The sequence below is a fragment of the Hippocampus guttulatus genome, chromosome 1, assembly GCF_054856545.1.
Source record: "Hippocampus guttulatus isolate MCC_2025c chromosome 1, RoL_Hgut_1.0, whole genome shotgun sequence".
NCBI classification, from domain to species: Eukaryota; Metazoa; Chordata; class Actinopteri; order Syngnathiformes; family Syngnathidae; genus Hippocampus; species Hippocampus guttulatus.
Window position 1 is genome coordinate 25,320,526 of NC_141261.1, and position 25,338 is coordinate 25,345,863.

At 44.1% G+C, this 25,338-nt stretch overlaps 3 protein-coding genes across 5 annotated transcripts in view; all 3 read left to right on the top strand.

The window, feature by feature from the left end:
- On the top strand, positions 1–2,762 carry aurkaip1 (aurora kinase A interacting protein 1). Its single transcript, XM_086122337.1, has 4 exons — positions 1–152; positions 434–541; positions 1,206–1,663; positions 2,370–2,762. The coding sequence occupies exons 2-4, from the start codon at positions 487–489 to the stop codon at positions 2,484–2,486; spliced, it is 630 nt and encodes a 209-aa protein (XP_085978463.1). The 5' UTR covers positions 1–152; positions 434–486; the 3' UTR covers positions 2,487–2,762.
- Positions 2,763–2,878: 116 nt separating this feature from the next.
- On the top strand, positions 2,879–12,607 carry LOC147211131 (matrix remodeling-associated protein 8-like). Its single transcript, XM_086122324.1, has 10 exons — positions 2,879–3,102; positions 5,892–5,918; positions 5,997–6,308; positions 7,284–7,385; positions 7,467–7,928; positions 11,333–11,491; positions 11,573–11,603; positions 11,700–11,779; positions 11,887–11,940; positions 12,031–12,607. The coding sequence occupies exons 1-10, from the start codon at positions 3,075–3,077 to the stop codon at positions 12,054–12,056; spliced, it is 1,281 nt and encodes a 426-aa protein (XP_085978450.1). The 5' UTR covers positions 2,879–3,074; the 3' UTR covers positions 12,057–12,607.
- A 1,887-nt stretch (positions 12,608–14,494) lies between these two features.
- The window catches only part of LOC147211132 (segment polarity protein dishevelled homolog DVL-1-like), a 41,511-nt gene continuing 30,667 nt past the window's right edge, over positions 14,495–25,338 (top strand). Inside the window, exon 1 of one of the 3 annotated variants that reach the window (XM_086122366.1) lies at positions 14,495–14,962. In XM_086122366.1, coding sequence (XP_085978492.1) covers positions 14,793–14,962 — 170 coding nt within the window. In that variant the 5' untranslated portion in view covers positions 14,495–14,792. The remainder of the gene's footprint in view (positions 14,963–25,338) is intronic. The other 2 variants (XM_086122348.1, XM_086122358.1) reach the window with 2 other exon arrangements.

The following is a 25,338-nucleotide window of genomic DNA, read 5'->3' on the forward strand; positions in this document are numbered from 1 at the left end:
TGTAACGCCGAACGGAAAACGCGTGTATGTCAGTCAGTCTCACATTGAGGTCGTCATTGATCATTTTAGACCAAGTCAAACATTTCATGGCTAACCGCGACACTACCCACATTCTACTACACGTCTGATGGATGGATCCTGTATAATTTATTGTGAGTTTTTGCAATATATCGTCTATTCGGAGGTTACATTGGGGTTAGCATTACCAACAATTCTGGGAAACTCAACCTGTACTTCGATGTCCATTGGTCTACTTTACGACGTGAAAGCAGGCTCATCCCCACCTTCCATCAAAATCTTACTTCTGATGTTTTACTGTATACCGTGTTGGTTGTTGTTGGTTTTAGTGATGCTACAGGACGTCAGGAATTTGCTTGGATGTAGTGGATTTTTGCGCGTTTGCTTGACGGCCTACATGATGTACCCTTCACAGGACAACGACATGGCAGCCTTTTTCCCGACGACTTGACCTGTTCATACCCTCCAATGATGTTTGCGTCAAAATTCCTACCTCGTCTGCGTGTTGTTCACAGGGCAACTTGTAAGTATGAGCACGTTTTTTTATGTCATGCGATGCACCGACATATCCCCAATAAAAAACTCTGCGAGTCAGAGTTGTTGCGCCCTTTGTATATCGCCCAAGATGCTGACTAAGCCCTGTCGAAGTAGGATTTGTGTCAGGTATGTTAATGTAACGCATCTCCGCCGATAGACGAGCATGTGCACTTCCTGTGCATTTTTTAGAGGCAATTTATTTGTAAGAGCAATGTAAAAGCAATCAACTAATCAGGGTAATAGAAAAGACGTGTTTTGCCTCCATCTTGTGGCATCTCTAGGGAACACGACAGATTTCTTTTGGGTGGAGTGTGAATTCCTCAAGGATTTTGGCTTTTCATGGCAAGGCATGTCGCAATTCCCAACTTTGTCATGTTCTCAGTTGTACTTTTTGGTGGAAAAAGTTCTCATTGACCCACTAGTAAACAAAAATGCATGTGCTTTGACCAAGGTAGAGGAATTCGGAAAACAGGGGCGTCAGGGTTTTTGCTTTTGTCTCTATCATCGTTTGAATGTGTAAAGTGTCAACGGAAAATATGTCACGTGAGGGCAATTGCTTGCAGATCTTCACTATTCACAGCAGACCTGTATGGGGGTGTGACTGTATTCGGATGTGTCCATGATGTCTGGTGTGCTTTCCTCATGACTAGGTTGCCATGGAGACATTGTGAGTGGACGTGCGCAGCCAGCAGTTGCTGCATCCATCTGGTCACTCAATGCAAAGCCACGACGTTACTCCACAGCAGCCGACAACCGTTATCCACCTCGGTGGGTGCAGCTGGAGCCGGAGCTTGACGATGCACTAGTGCCCCGTAAACTGTCAGTCAGTCCTCTGGAAACGTGGCTCTCGCTGCGCTACTCTCTTCCTCCCCTGCCGGGGTCGGCTCCGCCGCAGCATGAGCGGGGGGAGCTGCCGGAAGAGAAGGTGCTGCCGCCCGTGTGTCTACCTGTTGTTGAAGACGGCGACCGCACGACAACGCCCCTAAGTTGCAAAAATGTGCTGGAGATCCGACGACGCAAAATGAACCGGCACAAATACAAGAAGCTGTTAAAACGGACAAAATTCCTGAGGAGACGAGTGCAGGAGAGCAGGGGCAGGAAGAAACAGGTATATTGTCACCTTCACTCTCTGATCAGATCAAAATAGACGTTGCTTCATGTTCATGTCAAAAACAACAACAACAAAACACACTTGAAATCTCCTAAACACTTTTGGGAAAATGTGTTATGGTTTGATGAAGCCAAGTAAACGTTGGGCCGTAATTCCAAAAGCTTTTGTTGGTGCTGAAACAACACTCGTCATCACCAAATCAGTAGCAGACCAGCAGAATGCTGGACACGGCATAGGGCTTGCGGGCAGGGGGGGGGGGGGGGGGGGTTCTGCCAAGTGCTGAGAATTTTGAACAGTTTCCAAACACCCATCAGTGTTATCACAACATATTGAGTCTTCTGCTAGAAAGCAACATAAATCAATAAAGCCGGGTAAAGCCGATTAGAACAACTGAACTTTATTTAGGGTGTGAACTTGAGGTGTGATCTTTGCAATTGAAAGTCCATATTAATGGTGGGAAAAGTTCAGAAATAACTGATCTTGATCTCATTATTTTATTGTGCAAAAACCTGCATTTGAACAGGGGTGTGTCGACTTTTATAGGCACTGTGCAGTGATCAAAATAAATGAAGACATTGCAGTCTTCTGTAATGTCTTCTAATTCTCTTCTATAATTCACAATAATCCAATTTAAGCAAATTCAGAGAACTTTTTGTGTTCGTGAAGAAATTGATCAATAAAAAAGCTTTTTTGCTTTGTGCAGAAGCGTTTTGAGAAGGACTTGAAAAGGATTTGGAAGCGTGCTGGACTGAAGAAGGCGCCAGAGGGATGGAGTACACCAAAACTCTTCATAAAACAACACGGAAACAGAAGGGACTGACACTCACGTTTTTTTCACACCAGACAACTTGCTCGACCATCTTCCCTGTTTTGTTGTTGCTGTTTTAAAAATCAAATCATGTCTCAACACTGAGTATCTGTGCAGTCCTCAATGTATTTGCGGTTTCGTTGAGCAACAGGCGCTGTTCCTCTTGAATACTGTAGGTTGCGGTATTGTGCCAAGTGAGAAGCATTACAACCACAATTACAACTCCCTCATTAGGCAGACCGTACTCTAGACTTTCTTGCTCAAAAAAAATTAAATTGGTAAAATATTTGTGTGTATGATTATTAAAAACAAATAATGTAAATCGTGTTGATTTTGAACACACACACACACACAAAATACTGCGATGCTGTTTCTACATCCACTCCGAATTTGTCGAGGCCTATTTGTGGGTCGCGTCAGTGTCGTTTGTTAACGTGCTCTGGTTTTACCCCTGTTCGGTTTCATTTGCTGCGGAGGCGGGGCGGGGCGTCTGGAGTCTGCGATTTGGCATCCAGACGTGCTTGACGAAAACAAGTACTGAACACGCACCTCATAGAACTTGGTCGTCTCTGAAGTTCTTTTGTCCCCTCAGTGCTCGACATGCACGTCTGTATGACTCTACTGCCAGGTAAGTTCATTTTTCTTGCGTAAAAAAAAAAGCAAATGAAATGAGCCGAGGTCCGTTCCAACTGGGATTCTAAACTGACAAGTTCTGTCCTCGGTGTGCGGTGGGTTTTTTTTTTCCATATATTTGAAGGAAAGCTATAATATACACTTAGTCAGAATGTTGCCCTAATATTTTTAAAAAGCTAACTTCATTAAACATGCCCATTTCTGTACAACTTTATCACCGTTAGTTTTTACTGTATTATCTGGGTCAGTACTCCATCTGAAATGTCCAGTATCGCAGAACAAAGACTGGACATGAACTGCGCATTGCCAAGAAACGAGTCGACTTGGCCCGGGGGAATTTATTTTTTTAGTATGGTTTTGGCCCAATGTGTTTCTTGTTAGATGAGGCGTGAGCAGAAGAGTCAGCATTTTCAAGCGCCCCTCATTGAAATGTGTGTTGCTAATGAGCGTTTCCCGGCGGGTGCCGAGTATGTGGATCAGGAGGACTCAACCATTATTTTTTATTGAAGTAACTGTTACAAGGATCATGGGAAGGTAAGGGACCCCCTCGTCATGCTCACACCAATGAAACAGATCCCATTTCAACCTATAAAGGCTATAGGTTTTTTTCCAACCAAAATATTTACTGCCAGTTTAACAAAAAGGGCCTTGTATACCAAATTAACCCTTTTTAGATATGACTCCATCACTACTAGCTAGAAAGGCTGCATTCATGCATGGATGTCAATTTTTTTTGTCATACTGTACGTCATATTAATATCAGAGCTATTAATTGGCCCAAAGTTAAGGTTGATAGCAGTAACTGTATGATTTTAAATATGTACTGTTCAGCAGGTATTCTCCGATCAAGGTCCCAGGGGTCAGCGAACCATAGCTTGGGGGTACTCAGCAAAATAATTGTATAATTTAGGTAATAGGTGATGTCATGAAATTGCTAAAAGTGCAAACCTTCAGGGCAGCATTGTGGACTACTTGTGAGCGCAATATCTGCCTCACAGTTCGAAGAAGATTCAGGTTTTTAATTTCGGTTTTCCTCTCTGGAGTTGGCATGTTCTCCCTGTAGGTTTAAGACTCGGAATTGTCCTTAGGTGTGAATGGTTGGCGACCAGTCCAGGGCATACCCAGCCTCTGGCTCAGTCAGCAGAGATTGGCCCCGGGTCACCCTTGACCCTCAAAAAGCGGTGGCCTATAGAGGAATGGATTGATGGGTGTACTGTATTTGGATGCGGTTACAGTTTTGAATCATGTTATCATTTTAAAGAAAGCATTTCTGTTGCTAATTCTATAACTCATTAGTTTAGGTGTGGGGGGGGGGACTGTTTATGAAGATGAATCACGTGTAATACTTGGCTTCCATCCGCATCGATGTGAAAACATCCACAGCAGCCTCTTGGGGTGGGGGGGCTTTGTACTTGTGGCTAAATGTGCAGCTGCACAGGTTTTTTTTCTCGGTTGCTGTGATGTGGCAATGAGTAAACGTCTGACACAGCCCTGACATCCATGAATCACACAAAATGTGCAGAGGAAAGGCATACTTGTTATTTGACTCGCACATTTTGGCTTCACCGCAGGAGTGATGTTTATCTGATTGCTGCGGTCGCAAATTGTCACCAGGTTTAAACATCAAATAATTGGCAAATGGTTGGTTTTGGTGATTTGAGTAACGCATTGTTAAAGCAACCTCATGACTCACTCTGGAGAGTGCAAGTGGCAAAGGTGCTGGGATGAAACACTTAGTTTTACCTATACCTCACTAAGCCACACATGGACTTTTGTCATCTGCCAAAAGGCTATGGTGCAACTAGCAACCAGCCTGCACTCAAGCAACACTGACCACTGTGGGTTGTCATCAAACTTCCCAGCCTTTTCAATGTCCTGCTTAAAAAAAAAAAAAAAACACCCAACAGCACATACCAGCATGGTTTTATTGTGTTTTCGTGCCGGTCTTGCTGATGTCACCATTAGGCCCAAAACAGCAGCAGCAGCAAAACAAAACAGCCAAGATTGGAACAGTCAAACCTTCAGTCACTAAGCAACCCATGCAAATAACTGAGCCAAAGCAACATGCTGTTGTCTCCCTGCTGGTAGCTTGTGACACCACCAAGATGCCAGCTGGTCAACCCCGCCGCTATCACCAAGCTGGTGCAGGGTACCACCACCCCATTTGCAGGTTCACTGCATTTGTTGTCCTCTGCTGTACGCAATGGAAACAACTCAGTGAGGTTTTTGTAGTTGTTGCAACCAATCCTCTTTTTGTGGTTGTTAGAAACAAATTCATCTCAGGAATAGTTTGCGTTTCAATCTTCTCAAAGTAATCTGTCTATTCAGTACACTGTGATACAAAGTAGTGTTGTCACGCAGACAACTGGGTGTTGAGTGCAGGCAGAGGCAATAAAGCAGCACCACCAGATGCCGGCGGCAGCCACGTACCTTCTTCATCCCCTAAAAGATCACAGATCTGTGATGAGCCAGCAGAAGCCCGCATGAATAAAGCTGCTGTGGGCATCCCATCCACCTCTGCCTCAGTAAACACACTCCTTTAGTAAACAAAACTGCCACACAAAGCCGGAAAACACAAACAGAAAAAAATATATTTGAGGAGAATATTTCTGACCTCCCGTCAAAAGCCGCTTCCTTATTTTGCCGCAGTTTATTTTTTTCAGCCAAACCAATTTGCAGTGTCTCTTGACTCCTAACTCAGGTCAAAATGAAGAATGAGAGGCAAAACTGATGCCACAGCAGGAAAGGTTTATCCTAATTAGCCTCTTTCTGTGTCTGTTGCAGTTCTTGCTGTGCTCCTCCTGCCAGAAGGTAAAGCAGTTCTTTTGCCATTAGCTCATGTTTGTCATGATTGGTGTTCTGAGGCCGTGTGTTTGTGTCTGACATCAGCATGGGCTCAGAGGAGCACCAACAGCAGACTGGGTGTGGTGGTTGAAGCCCAGAACATCACGCTCCCTATCGGGAGTACAGCCGTCCTGCCTTGCCACAGCCCTCGCATGTTGTGGACCCAGGACAGACTGAAGGACCGTCAGAGGGTGGTGCACTGGGACGTGATGCGCAACACTCCCAAATACTCGGTGGAACGGGTCCTGGATATGTCCCCGGGGGCCCGCCTGAGGGTGTACAACAACTTCAACAAGGGTCGCATTTCCATTCCGGGCTCTGCATTCAAAGATGGCAACTTCTCCCTAGTCATCAGCAGTAAGACTTGGTCCCACCCTATCCCGTCATCCCTCCTTTTTGTGAACAGCCCTCCTAAATTTGAATGATTCAAAATAATCATCAAGTATACCAAATGCAGCTTGAAAATGGTAAAAAAAAATAATAATAATCAAGGTATTGTCTCCACTCTCAAATGCTGTGGTTTTGTCTTCTTAATTCGCTGAAACTACACTCCACTCATTAATCAAATACCACTGTTACAACCCTGAAAAATTGATACTACTTTGTCTGGCCTTGTTCCTACACATTAACTACAAAGAGCTACATGTTTGAGTCGCTAATAATATGTTCGCTTAAAGCAGCGGTGAGTAGAATACAGTGGACCAGCCCAGCCCGCAAATAATGAAAGTCCATGGATAACTGAATTGTGGGAGGGGCGTGGGGGGAGAATTTTTCCCCCAAATTATTAAATAAGTGCAGACAAAGTTCTGTACGTTGTGGCCAGGAGGACTCGTGCCAGAGTCCAAAGTGTGTCACTCAGAACCGTTTTATATGGTGGCTGACGGGGCCAAGCATGCTGCAGTTGTCCAAAAGCTGCAAACACGGGAATGACAAACAAAACAAAAAGGACTGGTCCATTCCTTTTGGTCACAGCCCCACATAGTACTGCACTTCTAGTGTGAAGGGTCAACTTGCAGCATAATTCTCTCTTGTAGCTGTTTGGGGCTTGGTGTGCTTTTGCTATTTTCTGCATTTTTTGCAGTTGTTTATGTGTGTGTGTGTGTGTGTGTTTGTTTGCATCATTCCTGTGTTCGTGTCGTTCAGCTTTTTTGCCCCTGTAAAAAAAAAAATCTGTAAATCTGATTTGTTGAAAAATAGTATTTGACGCTTTATCTCCACAAGTGAGTGCTACAGAGTTGTCCGTTATCTTCAAACATGTCTAATGTCTTTTGAAACAAACACTACTTTCCAGGGTATTTAATCTGGATTAACTGTGGTATCTTCTTCCACCAGATGTGGTGCAAAGTGACCGAGGAGTATACACATGTAATCTGCACCATCATTACTGCCAGAATCAGCAATCGGTTCAAATTCATCTCAATGTGACCAAGTCAGGTTAGAGAAGTTCATTGTGTTGTTGCATTCCGGTTGGAATGCAAGCATGCAAAATCATGAACGGTGTCTCACGCTTGGCAGCTAACAAGGAGAAGCGTTACTGGGATGGAGAGAAGACCATTTTTGTGGTGTTGTTGGGAAGCTCGGTGGTGTTGCCATGCGTTAACCGGAACCCCCTGTGGAGAGACGGTCTCCAGGAGGACCAGCAGCAGGTGGCCCACTGGGACTTCCAGCCCCCTGGGGTGCGTCCAGACAGAGCTGACCGCTTGGTGGACCTCTACGCTTCAGGAGAACGGCGGGATTACGGGCCTCTATTTGCCGACAAGAAAATGAGCGTGGCAAAGGACGCGTTTACAGTCGGGGATTTTTCGCTGTCCATATCTGACCTGAAGCCGGTTGATAAAGGCCTCTACTCCTGCCACCTGCACCACCACTACTGCGGCGTGCACGAGAGACGCATCTTTAGACTCACTGTGGGATCTTCCCTTCCGTCAGAGGCCACCACAGCATCAATGGCTTTCCACAATGAGGAACCCGAACCAAGTAAGCCTGTCATAATTGAAAGACCCTGGAAAGTGAATTTGGAGAATTGTTTCTAAAGAGGGATGTCTTCATCACACTTTTTTGATTTTCAGGTTCTGCCCATTCCGGGTCGCGGTCCGAAACCTCGATAATCAAATAAAAAAAAAAAGAGAGAGAGCTCACATGCAATTGGTCTCAAATTATCATATAGACGTATTTACATTCGGTACCTAAATATGTATAGATGCTATATACATTATCATACATATTTACATTTATATTACATGGCCCAATACACCAAATCAGTCCCAATTGCTTTTTGTAACGCTCTCAAAATAAAGTTAAATCTTTCTTTGATACGCATATTGAACAATTCAAAATGTGTATTGGTCCATCTCAGACATGTTTTATTTTACGTCTTTTTTTTTTGTACTGAAACGCTTCATGGGGTTTTAGCATAAAATATGCAAATACATTCACTATAGCCATGACATTTATACACACTAAGTGCAATACATATCAACGTGCAAGACACTTTATAAAAATTCATTTTCATGAAATCGTGTCATGCATTTTATTTATTATTTCATTTCCCGGCGATGCAAACAGAACTTGTCACCATACTATTGAAGGACCCTTTCAAAGCTGGCAGACTCTTACTGTTATTCTGCCCCCCCCCCCCCCGCCAAAAAAAAACAAAACAAAAACAAAAAAAACCAACAGCGTAACATTATATTGACTCAGTAGCTTCTAATTATTTGGTCACTTTGTGACTTATCACATTTCACAAAAATGAAGAAAACCGATCTTTTTGCCTGGTACCCATTCAGCTGAAAATCACGTGGTCACAGAACAGGATATCCTTACTTTTTAAACATGGTTAAAGATAATTGCTGAAAACGTGCAAAGACTGAGAACTATGTAGGACTGAATTTTTTGTGATACATGGCTCTATTTCTGTAGACCGCACATCTGCAGCGTGGCACAAATGCCCTCGAGTCCTGATTTTAATGACAGCGCAAGCCTGACCATATTTTGTTTACCAATTTGGCACAAGACTCTTCACCAAGCTGGGCAGCCCAGTGCAGCAGGAAGAGTGAGCGAGTGTTGACAATGCGCCTGGGAAGTGACACTCTGCTGGCAGAAAATCCTTCGAAACCCAACGCTTGCTCAAGCCACGTCTCAGAACTGTACTGGGACAAGATCGACACAATTGTTTCATTCATAAATATGTGTTAGTGTGCATCAACCCCTCTGAAATCATTGTTGAAATCAGTTCATTGAACACATCATTGTTATAATTTTTATTGTTGTTATTATTGATACTATCGTCATAATTACAGTATATTTTTCAACTCATTCCACTAGGCAGCACAGCAAGGGGGCGGGGGGGGGGGGGTCACACGAACGAGCACAGTTTACAGGGAATTTAACACATTTTTCTTCTAGGTGCAAGCAACGCTCAATATTTTTCCTTGTTGGATAACTCCTTAAATGAGAAGAGGGGGAAAGCACAGCTGCAATTACGTTTACAGACATAGTTGGTCACTTAAGTCAGCTCACTCTTTGTGCCCAGTTTCTCCTGCAAGAGGAAGAGCACAGTAGACTTTAGAATAAACAAGAAAAAGAGGCTTACAGTGAATCGTGTTTTTTAATATCTCAGCTCATTTTCTAGACTAACTTTTTTCAAAAATTCCATCTGGAGACATTTTAACAACTGAGTAGGCGCCAGCCATCTAGGGAGTGCAGTGTCATTTCTCTCTACGTTTGACCCAATTTCCTACAAATTCCAAACATATTCAACTCTATCCTGACTTTGGTTTGTTATCCTTCGCTTAGCCGGGATTCAGTTGTTTTCTCAGCTGATGTGTATTGGCCTCGGGTGGGGCTTGTTTACCAGCGGTCGGCAGAAGTCTGTTGTATCTATTCAGCACCTAGACCAGCTGTGTCATGCGGGGGTGGGGGGAATATGCGGTCAGAGGGTAGATCCCCCGTGCCCTTTAACCAGTCGCTCCGTTCACATGTGGCCATTGACTGCCATTCAATCAGCATTCTGGTCAGTTCTTGATGCCCCGCTGCCCTTGGAGCGTAAAACCAACGTTTGCACTCATCAACACACGCAAAATCATCGGAAATGACAAATGAGAGTTTTTGCTGATTGAATCTGTCATCATAGATTCCTACAGATGATCAGCGAGCTATCACAAGCCTCTTTCATCTCAAATCAAGCCACTTCCACATCACTGACTTGCAAATGATGCCTCCCTTGCCCACGGCAAAAACCCGCTCAGCGCATTTGGAGGACCGTGCTGTGTGTGAAGTCATCTGTACAAACGTACAAGTACGGAAGGCTGACCCATTTGGGAAAATAAACCCTATTGCACCCGCCCTATAATTGTAATTACAATTTGATTTCAAATGTCATTTGTCGACACATTATCATAACACCAATACAGCTGCACTGTCAAATGTCCTTTCCACAGCCTGGGGCTATTAGGATTCAGAATCTGTATACTGTATTTCAAACGTGAAAGGAGGGTCATGTGTAGACTTTCCAGGGGAAATCTCTCTCTCTCTCTCTCTCTCTCTCTCTCTCTCTCTCTCTCTCTCTCTCTCTCTATATATATATATATATATATACAGTATATATATAATTTTTGTAATCTGGTTGATACGATCCAAAATGTAGGGGTGTGAATATGTATGCAAGGCACTGTATATGTAATGCCAAAGCTTTTAAGGCTACCTTTACAAAGTACTGATGCTTACTTTTGACTGACAATTTTAAAGTTCAATATGAGCTTTTATTGTTTTATGTACTTTAGTGTAGCACTACACTGCATTTTAATGGTGCAGTGTTTCGAATAATCGGAACATAACACGAGAGAATTTTTCATACCGAACGTTGTGGTCAGTGAGTGCAACTATCGTCTGTCATTGCTTGCGGTGTTGAAAGAACAGCTGAAAGTCTGAAAGTCATTTCCCACCTAGAAAAAGGAAAGCGGTATTGTCCATTAAATATGATGTAGAAAATTGTGAAAGGGAATTGCAAAGCAACATGCAGAAAGACACCACAAGAGAATTTGTCCCTCGTCACACTTTTCCTCTCCTTTGTGGTCATCCTGTCTGCTTTTTATGAGGTAGGGGAAAAAGAAATTAGTCTGGAAGTTACTCCTGGCGACAGGCATTTTGACATTTAACTCGATGCTCTCTGCTTTTTCTCTCTCTTTGAAAAACAGAAAGGGATAAGAAAAAGTCTTGAAGAGATTGAAAACATTTAGTTGTGTTTACATATGATATTCATGGGGGAACGGGACGGGACCAAAGCCAATTGCGAAGAGCGAGGTCCCGCCAATGGCGGGGATCACCCAAAAAGTGATCAGCTCAAGTGTTTATATGATCCCCTTGTTGTCACCTCTTCACAGGGATCGAAGACATTGACAGTCCTCACGTGGTCAACGTCATCCTCCCAGAGCACCGAGGCTATTTCGTGCAGCATTTGGGCTACTTCCTGGCAACTTTCCTGCTTCTGGCCTTCATCGGTGTGGCAATCATCGTGCTGACTCGGCGACGTAAAAAGAGAGGTATCATTTCTTTATCATACAGCATACAGGACAAGGCACTCAGTGGAGGTGCTCTTTTGACTATTTGGATATTCTTTGCAGGCCTGGCATACGACCTGCGCAGATATGACGAGTAAGACTTAAAAGAGCTCCTGAAAATGAAGTCATTGTAAATGCAATGCTTTTGTTTAAAAAGAAACATACAAAAACAAAAAACATGTCTGCGCAGGAGAAACGCCATAAATGAAGGACAGTGCTCAGTGGACTGCACGGAGCTGAAGCCTCGCAACCAAGAGCCACTGAATTCAGGTAGATCGTGTTCGGTGTGTCAAAGTGGAAAATAAGACTCCCGATTTTACGTGTGTGTGTGTGTGTGTGTGTGTGTGTGTGTGTGTGTGCGCGCGCGCACTACACAGATTACAAAAACAACCTCCTGAAAGAGAGAGACTTGAGCAAAGACTGCAACAAGGGTGAGCCGTCACAGAATACAGAGCAGTTAGGCCGCCTCAGCTCTCCAGCAACTAAACATTTGAATTGCCTCTCATTCCATCTTCATGCAGACTTTGACGGGATGCTGTGGAAGTAAGGCGTCTTTGAGATGCTGCTGGCAGGACCAGGGCAAATGATGTGAGAGAAGGGAAAAATGAAGCCAACAACGCAGAGGAGAAACACTTCCTCTGCTGAAACTCCACACAGCACAAAGCTTCTTTTAAAAAAAATTTTTTTTTTTACACCTTCAGTTTTGGTTTCATTGCTTGCATTTCAGAAACTTTCACTTTTATTTGATATTTTATTGTTGATGCTGAATATGAGGCTTTATGCAATTCTTTTTCCTGTTGCGATGTGGTTTAACATACATTATATTTCATTTTCCAGCCTAATTTAGGTGTAATGTGCATGCATGCAGAGCTGCTAGCTCACAGCTCTTTTTATATGATAGATGCTTTTGTCATGGTTTTTTTTTTCATAAATTCTGCTGTATTTAATTTTTCAAGTTACTTTTCTGTATGTGGACAAAATCACCAAATGTTGTGATACATTTTGATGGTACTATCCTTTTGTTTATGTATGGAAATTGTTTCCCACTGTGTATACCCCACCCCACCCCCCCAAAAAAAATATAAAATAAAAAACACGTTCAACAATCGCCTGTCGGAATCAGTTTTTTTCCCCCCAACAGTACCAGTTTTAAGATAAGATAAGAAAACCTTTAATGGAGAAATTCCCAATTCACAGCAGCAAAGTTATGAAAGGAAGAAGTAGCACAACAAAATATAGGAGCTGCTGGAAAGGCAGCCACTCTCGCGGTGCCATTTTGAAGTCAAAATAACACAACACATAGGACACAGACAGTCGTGCAATCGTCACCACTTTTCTGCATACACTTTGTTGTCTGAAGCAGTTATAGATGAAAGAGGAGAGGATCAAAGTGTCCTTTCACCAGTGGATCAGAGACGTCATGCTGAAAATGTGCACACATCTGCTACAAGCTAAGTTTTGAAAGCAAACACGAAGCTGTAGCGTCCATTGACGAAAAGAGATGAGTTCACTTCTCCTGTCCCACGTAATCCGCTTCAAACTCCAAGCCGCGACTCCCAGTTCCAAATCCGCATCGGCGCTCCGCGCTAACGCTCCTTTCTTCTCATCGTCGGCTCCTCAAGACTTACATCCATCCAGCCGCAGACCGTTCAACAGCACCGATCTCTCCGCTGAACAAAGCGGGGCTGTGAAAAATGCTGCCCATTACAGGCGCAAGACACAAGCGCCCCGGGACTGTCCAGCAACGACAGTCAAATGGCGCCGACATTCCTCCCAGTCAAAAACAGTGCTGGTATACCCATGCTGCCAAGAAGGCGCAACCACCAATCACAGAGTCTCCTCCTTGATGAATGGCGTGGCCAAAAAATGCTGAAAAAAGTCCACATCAGGTCCACACGACGTAACAACAAACACAAAGTGACAAAACAAATACAAAAACAACAACAAAAGCAAGGCTCATGAGAGCACTTGCTGACGGCTGCCTACTCGGGCGCCATCTTGACATCTTTGACATTTAAATAAATAAAATGAAATCTTGTTCTCATTGATCTAAGTATGCAAAATGTCTTTGGCCATCTGTGACAATTGACCACTCTGAGTGACTGTTAGCTGGTGAGTCAGTGCATAAGATAAAAGTAAACTACGAGATAGTACACACAAGCAAAGAAAATTGCATTATCTAGTTAATTCAGCCCATCATAACGTTTTTGGGGTGTTTATTTCGACTTGATCCTGTTTAATTGTGAGTGTGATGGGCATTGTGGATAGGTGTGAATTTTATTTCATGAAAGCCTGACTGTGGATGCCATGAGAGAGAATGACACACGGACGCACGCAAACATGTACAACCACGCCTCAGTAAGGCGTTGTGTTACCCTTCCCGAGCCACCCCACTGAAAAATCAATCCATCCATCCATCCATTTTCCGAACCGCTTGATCCTCACTAGGGTCGCGGGGGGTGCTGGAGCCTATCCCAGCTGTCTTCGGGCAGTAGGCGGGGGACACCCTGAATCGGTTGCCAGCCAATCGCAGGGCACACAGAGACAAACAACCATCCACGCTCACAATCACACCTAGGGACAGGTGTGATTGAGAGTTCAATCCGCCTGCCACGCATGTTTTTGGAATGTGGGAGGAAACCGGAGTACCCGGAGAAAACCCACGCAGACCCGGGGAGAACATGCAAACTCCACACAGTGAGGCTGGAGCTGGAATTGAACCCGGTACCTCTGCACTGTGAAGTCGACGTGCTAACCACTGGACTACCGGGCCGCCCCACTGAAAAATGTCTGACAAAATCATCTGCATCTCGAATGCGGGAAATGAATGAGGTCATTCACTCATTCCGCATCGAATATGGCGGCGACGCAGACGTACAAAAGAGCGACAAAGGCGTAACCTATATCAGGAACTGGCTATGTGCGAGATCCCTAAGCCCACCACTAGGTGCCAGCAGCGTGTCGTCAACGGGGCGCTTGAAAGGCGAGTAAACGTTTCTCCCAGCAGCAAATGGCAAGGATGTGGGCTGACTATCCCTTCCTGTTTTACAGCCACCGGAGCTCCGTGGAGCAGAAAGACGGGCGGGACGCAGGCGAACATGTCGGGAACCACATTGGGCTCGTCCCCCAGGCGGACAGTCTTTGAATAGCGCGTACTGCTCGCTGCTTTGAAGCGTAGCAGGCAGGCAGCCAGACAGGCAGGCAGGCAGGCGGCCAGGCAGGCCTGCTTCTTGCCATTCTGTTGCAGTGTGCCTCCGCCAATGCTTGCCCTTCTCTCGATCTCATGGCGGAGACCAAAATCATTTATCACATAGACGAGGAGGAGACTCCCTATCTGGTCAAACTAGCGGTTTCTCCGGACAAAGTCACCTTAGCCGATTTCAAAAATGTGCTCAACAATCGACCCGTCCACAGCTACAAATTCTTCTTCAAATCGATGGACCAGGATTTCGGGTGAGTGTCCGCGATGGACCTTGTTTTGTTGTCGGTGTTGTTGTTGTTGTTATTGTTATTGTTCCGATTGTCTTATTGGCCGTGCAGCGCCGTGCGCGTTGGCACGCTTCCTGAACACCTGCTCATTATTCCGGGCGGTCGTTCCAGTGCGCGGTGGACGAGCTGGACGAGTGTTCGAGCTCACACCAGATCCGTCCGTGAGCTCACGATCACGCACACGCGCGTTCTCGTTTTTTCTTGTGTCACATCTTTTGGAACACCGACTGCAGATAGTTCGGTGATAAGGGAGGGAGCACAATGTCATTATTGTCATGGATAATGAGGACATCTTTTTCTGTATTTTTCATTTCACTCTTGATTGTATTCTAGTGGGCTTCTGCTGATTTGAAAATCTCAAAGATGGATTTTCATTCGCAATCCTCAGGCTAATGAGTGAACGCAAGAGCCGAATCAAACATTCAGTCTTGTGTTTGAATGGCCCCTCTCGATAATGAGGATCGTTGTGATCAGGTCTGCACTGGCCCAGGCTCCGACTAACATCCACAATATTCGGCCAGAATGACTATCACGGGATACGGTCTGTATTGCAATTATACTGTGCTAGCAGCACTGTGAGTGAGTGTCTTGTTACGTCTGCCTCACTTCTCGAACGCTTCAGTTCGAATCTCTGTCTGCGTGATGTTCCAAAACATGCATGTTACCTTCACTGGAGACGAAATTGTCCTCTGGTGTGATTGTGAGTGTTGTACCTCGCGATTGCCTGGCGACCAGTCCACGTTGCACCCCTACTCACCTGTCACCCTAATCAGGATGAGCAGTGGAGAAAATGGATCTTCTATAGCTTGCTTATCCTATTTTCTCACAGCATTGCATTTTACACACCAGTGTCATGATGTACAAACCTATAAATACATTTTTCGATGAATGCTTCTCAGACGACGTCAACCATAATTGACAATTAACATGTTGTTGTTGTTTTTTCCACATACAGCTTTTGTCATGTCTCGCTGGGCAGGTGTGCCCACAAACTATTGTGTGGTGATTGCACACCATCCCACACCAAGCTACTGACATATAAAATAGAAATGTATCAATGCAATAGTTTTTCTTATTTTAAATTTGGTCAAAATATCAGTAATTATTGATAGACTAATGTGAAATGGGTATATTATGATTCGCAGAGCCCTACTAAGCTCCTTAAGTTAAAAAAATATTCCTTTTATATTTAAATTGACCAGTTAATTTGACCTATGCAACTAGTTTTAACCTCTTATTCAGGTTAAAGATTATATTTATTATATTTTAAAGTATTATGTAAATTCTGCCTCTTTTCTCCAGGTCCTTATTTTGAAGGGTTAAAAAAAAGTATTGACATTCAATTTATATCAATATCGATTGATATGAAATACTTATTGTATATCGTGATACACCTTTCAACCATATAGCCCATCCCTAATGTAATATTTTAATGTTTGCATTGATTAAGACTGTTGTGATGGCATTGCTGTGTTGTTGACATTATGGACAAATCCTCCACTTGACTGGCTGTGCAGCCTGGAGCAGTGCTGTTCAGCTTTGTCAGCTCTTGCTGTCAGGGAGTGACACTTGCTGAATGAGGCACTATTTGGACACCTTCATCACGTTCTACATGGAGTGTGTGTGTGCTTGTGTCTGTTTGTGCGTGTGTGTGTGTGTGTTGAGAGAGAGAGATGGTTTGCTGCCTATTCCAGGTTTAAATACTGTAGCAGTGCAGAAACTGACGACCCCCCCCCCCCCCCCCCCCCCCCAATGTGGGATCTTTTGTCCCGGTAAGAAAATCTGTCAGGACTATGCTGAGGATGACATATTTATGTCAGTTTGTCATTCCACCACGAGTCGTCATCCCATAGCACGCGTTGGAAAGGCAACAATCCGAGCGGAGGAAGTATAGGAAGGCAGGCGGCGTCTCCGCCCCCCAGACGTCATCCATTTCCACTGCAGCCTGACCTTGGAAGGGAAAGCGGCTCTTCCTGGTGGCAGGCCAGGCTTGGGGTGTCTCTTTATCCTCGGTTTCCTGCTCCCTGGGCGTCAGGTGATCAGCAAGCAGGATTATGGAAACAAACAAAGCTCTCCGTCTCTCTCTCCATTTACAGTCGTAGCTTCATGTTGTGTATCAGCACAGTGTGGGCCTCAATTGGACCAAGGACACTTTGAGTATAAATGTGCCTCCGAGTGCATTGCAGCCTTTGGGTCGGGCTTGTGCTTGCAGCGTATGGCCCTGGCACACCATGGAAGCAAAGGCAGTCAAAGGCAGAGAGGATGGCAAGTCTTTGTGGCAGCCATGCTGGCCGCGCCGCAGCAAGACTGCTGAGCAGAGGAGGAAAACATCAAATCCCTTGCAGGGCTGGATACTGTTTGAAATGTAAATTAGCAGCAAGTGCAAGGTCCTCTGTAGTAGAACCCGTGCCGCGCTGGAAGAAACAGGCTTTCTCTTAGGGGATCGCTGAAATACACTTGTGCCATTTTTTGACAGCTCTCAGAGTAACGGCCACGCAAAGTGGTAAAATCAGACAAACGGCTCAACTTGTCCCTTGATTGCCGCGGACGTGTCCCTCCACTTCCCACCGGCGTCCTAGTTACACATTTGCATTCACATACATTATTTGTGCACAATTCATACTTAACTTGTTTTTGTTTTCACAACACCATCAATATTCATAAGGCAAGTCCCTTATTGAACGACCCACTTTATTTGTACAGAGACTTCAAGTCGACAGGGTGAGTGTCATTGCCGCCGGTGTGCTGGAGTGCGCTTGAGGTCGTGCGGAGATGCTGGTCACAGAGGTGCTGCAGAGCCAGCTGCCACTCTCAGTGCCTGCATTTGAGTCTCAGACAACAAAGCTGACTGTAGTTTGCCGTCAGCCTACCCTGTGTGCATCTCATTCATTCCAACAGCAAAAGATTTGACAACAATCATGATGCCGTTTTGATAGCTGACTGAATATGCGTGCTCTGCGACTCCGAATACGATTGTCAGAAGAACTGAATGTCTAGAAGAATTCATCATCCTATCACTGGGGTTTTAGATTTGTTCTTCGTAATGGGTCAGGTCAAATGGTTTTCAACTGTAGCGTTTGTTGTAAGGACAATAACAGTTACATGCTCAATATGCACGTCTTAACGGAAACAGGTTTTCAAATGACAAACATATAAAATCCTTATGAGGCCATATTTCTGAATTGATCTTTAAACTGCGGCCCGGTAGTCCAGTGGTTAGCACGTCGGCTTCACAGTGCAGATGTACCGGGTTCGATTCCAGCTCCGGCCTCCCTGTGTGGAGTTTGCATGTTCTCCCCGGGCCTGCGTGGGTTTTCTCCGGGTACTCCGGTTTCCTCCCACATTCCAAAAAAAACATGCATGGCAGGCTGATTGGACACTCTAAATTGTCCCTAGGTGTGAGTGTGGGCGTGGATGGTTGTTCGTCTCTGTGTGCCCTGCGATTGGCTGGCAACTGATTCAGGGTGTCCCCCGCCTACTGCCCGAAGACGGCTGGGATAGGCTCCAGCACCCCCCGCGACCCTAGTGAGGATCAAGCGGTTCGGAAAATGGATGGATCTTTAAACTTGCATGTGGATTTTTTTTCCATTTTGATTTTATTTGTTTTGGCACCCATTGATGATTTGAAACTATTCAATGTGCTTGGGCCATTGGCAGGATTGGTGTGCAATCCCTTTGTAGGCCTCATAAAGGCTGGCCACAGATTTTGAAAAAATGGACTTGAAGGCCTAAATTATCGGTTCCCTTCAAAACCACTGGATCAAAATTTGTATGACCAGGCTAACATTTGATGCCTACACAGACTCTGTGTGAGCTAAGGCCCACCAGCGGGTGCACTTTTATCAGAAGCTTGGAAGTTTGAATTTGGCCTCTGTTTTTTATGAAAATCTTTTATTGAATTTGTTTTCCTGTTTTCTTTTATCTGCTGGTTTGGATCCCTGGTCCAAGCAAAAAGCGCTTGCAACGCATTGTAACGGACGGTGTGCAGCAAGATCGGAGGCCTAACCATCCAGCAACAGGGGCCCGTTCTATTACAGCAGACAGCAGTCACCCTCTGTCGGCTGAACTTAAGTCGCTGCCATCACGGCACACACATTTTCAAAATTTGCTTACCAAGGGAGAGCAATAGCTCCCAACCCCAACATTATGGCCAGGTGCAGGACAAACAGATGCAAAAACTCATTCTTACTTGTTTCCATTGCCCTTGTAAATAGTATGGCATAACACATGAGTTGTGAGTTGTTGTGTCATTTTGTGCGCGTGGATTGCTTTGCTGGTGTTTTCTTGTTGACTGCCGACTGACTGTAAAAGAAATTGCCCCTCGGGGATAATAAGTCCCGGGGCGCTTGTGTCTTGCGCCTGTAATGGGCAGCATTTTTCACAGCCCCGCTTTGTTCAGCAGAGAGATCGGTGCTGTTGAACGGTCTGCTGCTGGATGGATGTAAGGCTTGAGGAGCCGACGATGTGAAGAAAGGAGCGTTAGCGCGGAGCGCCGATGCGGATTTGGAACTGGGAGTCGCGGCTTGGAGTTTGAAGCGGATTACGTGGGACAGGAGAAGTGAACTCATCTCTTTTCGTCAATGGACGCTACAGCTTCGTGTTTGCTTTCAAAACTTTGCTTGTAGCAGACGTGTGCACATTTTCAGCATGACTTCTCTGATCCACTGGTGAAAGGACACTTTGATCCTCTCCTCTTTCATCTAGAACTGCTTCAGACAACAAAGTGTATGCAGAAAAGTGGTGAAGATTGCACGACTGTCTGTGTCCTATGTGTTGTGTTGTGTTATTTTTGTTATTTTGACTTCAAAATGGTGCCGCGAGAGTGGCTGCCTTTCCAGCAGCTCCTATATTTTGTTGTTCTACTTCTTCCTTTCATAACTTTGCTGCTGTGAATTGGGAATTTCTCCATTGCGAGACTAATAAAGGTTTTCTTATCTTATCTTATCTTATAAAGTTCACCTTGAACCCTGAACCTTCTCTGAACAAGTGAATAATCACAGTATAATGGAAATATTTCTGAGAGGGCGATACTTAGCTGAGTTGATAAAAAAGAAAAAGAACAGGAGAAAAAAACAACACAAACAAGCATATAGCGCACCAGTCATTTTGACCGCTTGTATTGACCGGATCTCAAAATTCAAACTCTGCCCTCTTTGGTGCAAATGAATGCATACACTATTGCTGATGTTATAAATATTTGACCTTGTCGGCATCCCCTGGCTGATGCATGTGGTAATGTACGTCACGTTATTGCTGTTTTCATGCATGCTTGCTGTGTAACCAGGGTTTTTCCTGCATTTAAAATTGCTTGGCCCATTGATATCGCTCAACTCAGTGTAAAGCTCCAGCTGTGCTGATTGAGCTATTGATGTCCCTCTGCAGCACTGATGTATTTTAACTGCAGTTGCAGTGTTGCACCACTACGGAGGCGCTATATCAACATCTGTGCACAGGAAAAACCTGAAGCAACTACCCAAGAAGAAACTGATCAATCATGTTTTTTCCCTGCCACTTCCCTGTACTTTTTTGCATCCAAGCGTATCGTGTCTATTAAAATAAGTTTCTTCCGTCTCAAAGTCATGTTTATGATTTTTAGCATTGCGGGTATGGCGGGGAAAATCATCCACTCGCGACGAGAAACAGAGCAGAGAAATTAATGGAATAGGCAGTTAAAATGTAATTACATGTATTCATGGTGGTGACAACATGTAGAAATTTGGTCTGAAACACTAGTGCTAGTGAGGACCGGAATGCAGGACAGGATGAGTCGGTGAGGCTACATAAATCTGTTTAGAATTAGGAGTATAACAACGCAAAGTCAACGTGTACGTGATGGAAACATTATTTTTTATTCCTCTTTCCATATCGTCTTAAAAACACACGATCTAGTGGTTTTGACAAGCAGTGACTAAATGAATTTATCTGGCTCTGGCATATTGAAGAAGGCCTGCACTGTTATTTATGCCAAAAGCACTGCGCCCTAACACAGCAGGCTTGACACATTAAAAAGACATGAGGGGATGGCCATTCACAAAGCAGCAGAAGCGAAAGAAAAGTATATTAAAGATGGTAGTACCTAAAAACACTAAACTAATAAAGTTACAAAGACGTTATGTATAGTGTATTTTTTTCACAGATTTTATTTTATTTTATTTTTTACAGAAGACACTGCAGTGTACTATTGCAGCACAGGTGGGCATGGACCACAGAGCACTTGAAGGCTGCTTCAGAATAATCTGAGTGTCTCGAACGAAAGTGGCCCCACCACACAAGCTATGAGTCCATCATTTTCCGATGCAAGTTTTGATAAAAGAGTGTTTCAACATGCAAATAGTCATATTCTCATTGGAGCTCTTCACAACTTAAAGTTAAGAGGTACTCTTAACTTAAAGTATTTCCTGTCAAAGAAAGTGGCTCAGTTGAATTTACAGAATACATGCACGTCATGGCGCATGTTCAGGATGGTACCACTGCCCTAATTTGAGCCAGGAAAAACCCTAGTACAGGGGTGGGCAAACTTTTTGGCTCGGGGGCCGCATTGACTTTTAAAATTTGACAGAAGGGCCAGGTCAGCACGAGCTATGGTACATTTAAAAAAAAAAAAAGCATTTGTTGACAGTCCATATCAAACATCAACAGAACAAAAGCATGAAAGTACTGTATTAATATACTTTTTTAAATGACAACAGTGTTGTTGATGCCCTCTTTTAGCCTGTGCATTGCTGCAGATGGGTTGTGATCAGACCAGTAGAAGTAGAGCGATACAGAGGTCCTAGGTGGTCGAAAAGATCCCCCCCCCCCCCCCCCGTGTTCTGCAACTTCAAATCAATGCGCCACCTGGCGGTGAAATGCCTGTCAATACAAGTCCAATTGAAATGAATGCAATCATTCACATCGAACCTTAATTGTGGACCAACCTTCGGCGGGCCGGATTCGGCCCGCGGGCCGTAGTTTGCCCACCTCTGCCCTAGTAGCTGTTGCATTGTTTTCTCTGTAGACACTCATTAATTTACCCGCCAGTTTTGCTTTTCATACTTGATTACGCTCCATAATATGCTTCTCTTTTTTTTGTGTGTGCTTTTTTTTGCCCTTTTGTTGTTCGATACTAGCCTGCCAAAGCTCTGAGGTTGTGCGGAGCAAGTTAGCTTGGTGCCTAGCATTGCCGCTGTAGTTCCCAAGCAGCCGGGAAAACTACTGTTGGATGATGCCGCACATAAGGCGAGAAGCTCATCCACCTGTGCGGTCAGAAGCCATTTTCACACTGAGACAGATATGATGACCTCATCAATAAGCATTTGAGTCCAAATATACACCTGTAGGCCATATTCATACCTTCTACAGTGAATACTGCATATGCCATAAACCCCTTAATGTTGCTTTATAATTGTTTTGTGTTTAGATATTTGTTATATTTCATATATGTTTAGATAGTTGGCACACAGTCACTAAAAAGGATTTATACATTTACTGTGGAATGTTGAAAAAGCACTGATACTGTCATGGTACATGCTGCTGTAATTCACGCAGACGGTGCAGGCTTGAATACCAGTCAGTGCACCAATAGGCACTCGCTACCATTCCCAAGCCCGCAGAAAAATAGGTGGATTGAGTCACGAAGGGCCTAAAAACTGCGCCAGGCAAACCGTGCGAGTGCCTCGCTGTGGTGTGATGACCCCTGACAGGGAAGCCGAAAGTCACTTTGACTGTAGCCTATTAGGAGAAAAAAAAAATCAAACATCGTTGAGTGGTCATAAAATAGTGAATCAGAGGTCTTGCATTTGGTCAAAGTGGCCCTAAAAAGGTCTTAACTTGGACCTCCACAAACCAGCTGATAGCCTATTTGTCTTCAATTTGGAGCCTAATTGCTTCCTGTACCCGCTGGCCATGCTGTGTTGTTATCTTATTGCCACTCGGTTGTCCTAAACCTGCGATGTTCTGAATAGAGTTATTTTGCAGAGCTGCAGGTGAGGTTTGGTAACAGATGTTTATGGGATTAGTCATTCATTATGCTGAACGGCAGAATGAGGAAGGATAGGCGCAGCTGCTAGTTTGTTGATCGTCACAACTGGTCATGCAACTAGCAAGAGAGGATGCAAGTACTTTCAATATAACTAGTCGGCACTTCCTTTGACTTTTTCCTGAGGTGGACACAGCAGCTCACCCAGCGGCCGCCACTTCCACAAGCCGCAAAGGCTGCGTTAGCGCCACTCCCTCCGCAGCGTGGCTAAGTGTCTTCAGTGGCCGGGAAATTCTCACCAAGTGTTCGGTGGCTGCCGGAGACTGCCCGATGGTCGTGCCGTGCCTCTACCTTCGCACGTCTCAGTGTGAGAGTTGCAGCTCTTTGTTGGCACGAACTTCCCTCATCCACAGCTTTTGCACCAAGATGTTCCGTCACTAGTTTTCGTGAATCACCTAGCGTCAGCCACTGGTTTGACTGGGTTCAAAATTTTTAATTGGCAGTTCAGGGCTTAGCAACAGCTCAGATGTAACAGCCAATCAAAAATGAAAATTGTTGGGAGATTTACGCGTCAGCAAGACCTAACTGGCTTTGCCAAGCCGTACCAATGCAGTACCATATTTTGTGTATTTGTTATTGTCTTACAGTCATCCTCGACTGCAATCATAATTTAAATATAGCTGGTATCGGGCCAAAAGATCTGATGTCCAAATTTCCCATTTGTTCACAAGTCAATACTATTGGTCCGCCTGCACGTGGTGTATTCTTTTTGCATATTGCTGACCAATATAAACATGGTGAAAAGGGCTTGCTCTTCTTTCTGATGCAACATCAATGGCTCGTCAGACATAATGCTTTTTTTTTTAATACTTCCTGAAAGTGATTGTTATGGATGTGCAAGTTTGTGGCATGATGTCAGCGATACCTGCGGTTAGAAAGCAAAGCTTGAAGAGTCTCTGTGGTCAATGCAGTCAGTGAGGGGAGGAATCGATGATAACCACAGTTTTTTTTCTTCCAGCCAGCTTGCCATTTCCTCTTTGTGGTTATCCACTTTTTCCTTCAAATCTCACCTTGTTTTTGTGGTTTAATAAGAAATAATGCAATGCAGTGTTTCCCCCAGAAAACCTGCTAGCTTGGTGGCAGAGAAGCTGACTGGCGTCATAATATATTTCCTTTTAGTCAGTGCACTTTATTATTTATTGGTAGGCCTGTCATGCTAACAATTTTTCTTGCACGATGCATTTAGACAGAAAACTATTCGGATAAATGATAACGATGTTTGAGCAAAATAATTAAAGTAGATCCTTCTTAGGCACAAATCACAATTGATCTTAATTTTCCTTTTTTTGAAATTCTGTCAGAAACATTAGAACAGGACTCCACGCTTACCATACATACATACAGTATACATATACATATACAGGTGTGTGTGTGTGTGTGTATATATATATATATATATATATATATATATATATATATATATATATATATATATATATACATAATATGTGTGTGTGTGTGTGTGTATATATATACACAGTAATCCCTCATTTTTCGCGGGGGTTACATTCCAAAAAGAACCAGTGATAAGTGAAATCCGTGAAGTAGGATTTATTTAAAAAAAGAAAATGTGAGAGGGACGAAATTTCAAATGTGTTGTATGTTTCACATACAGCACATTTGACAATAAAGTTGTACTTGCTACTTGATAGTCAGCTTTATTTTTTAGTTATTATACAATACTGAACTATGTATACAATGCAAAGGCGATTGCTCTCAGACTGCAAGGGAAGCTCAGCTTCCCCTAAAATGTCAAAAAGTAAGTGATCAAATATATGTGTGTACGTACAATTGTGTGGACATGTCATTGACTAAATATGCGCTACAACGCGCTCAACTTTTGTTCCGAATCAGCTTCTTTTTACAGTACTGGTTACGACACGACTCTCTTCTCATTCATTCCCACAGCTTCACTGTGCTTTAAACTGTGTGGACGCCGAGCGTCAATCGCGCGGACGCTGCACGTCTAGAGAGTTCCGGTTAGGTTGTCCCAATGCATTGAAACCAGACAAGTCATTGGATAATTGCTGGTTTTGTCCCGCCCATTGGACGCTCAGCATCCCTGGGAGTCTGTGGACAGTGGGCGTACAGAAGCTCAGCTTTTCTTCATGATGATTGGATGATCTCTCTGAGGCCCAATCTCCTTTTGATTGACAGCGAAATGAGCCAATGATCTTATGGCGAAGGCATCCTTTTCCTTTTCATTTTTTTGAAAAGGAACGGAGAGTAGTATTCACGTATAAATAAACAGACACATTTTATGATGTAGGCCGAAATTGAGCTTCCCCTCCTTGACAGACCAGCATCCGCCACTGATATAATG

Coding starts and splice junctions, on each gene's coding strand:
- aurkaip1 (XM_086122337.1), top strand. CDS start 487: ATGATGTTTGCGTCAAAATTCCTACCTCGTCTGCGTGTTGTTCACAGG. Junction 542..1,205: donor TGTTGTTCACAGGGCAACTT/GTAAGTATGAGC, acceptor CCTCATGACTAG/GTTGCCATGGAGACATTGTG. Junction 1,664..2,369: donor GCAGGGGCAGGAAGAAACAG/GTATATTGTCAC, acceptor TGCTTTGTGCAG/AAGCGTTTTGAGAAGGACTT.
- LOC147211131 (XM_086122324.1), top strand. CDS start 3,075: ATGCACGTCTGTATGACTCTACTGCCAG. Junction 3,103..5,891: donor CTGTATGACTCTACTGCCAG/GTAAGTTCATTT, acceptor TGTCTGTTGCAG/TTCTTGCTGTGCTCCTCCTG. Junction 11,941..12,030: donor GAGCAAAGACTGCAACAAGG/GTGAGCCGTCAC, acceptor ATCTTCATGCAG/ACTTTGACGGGATGCTGTGG.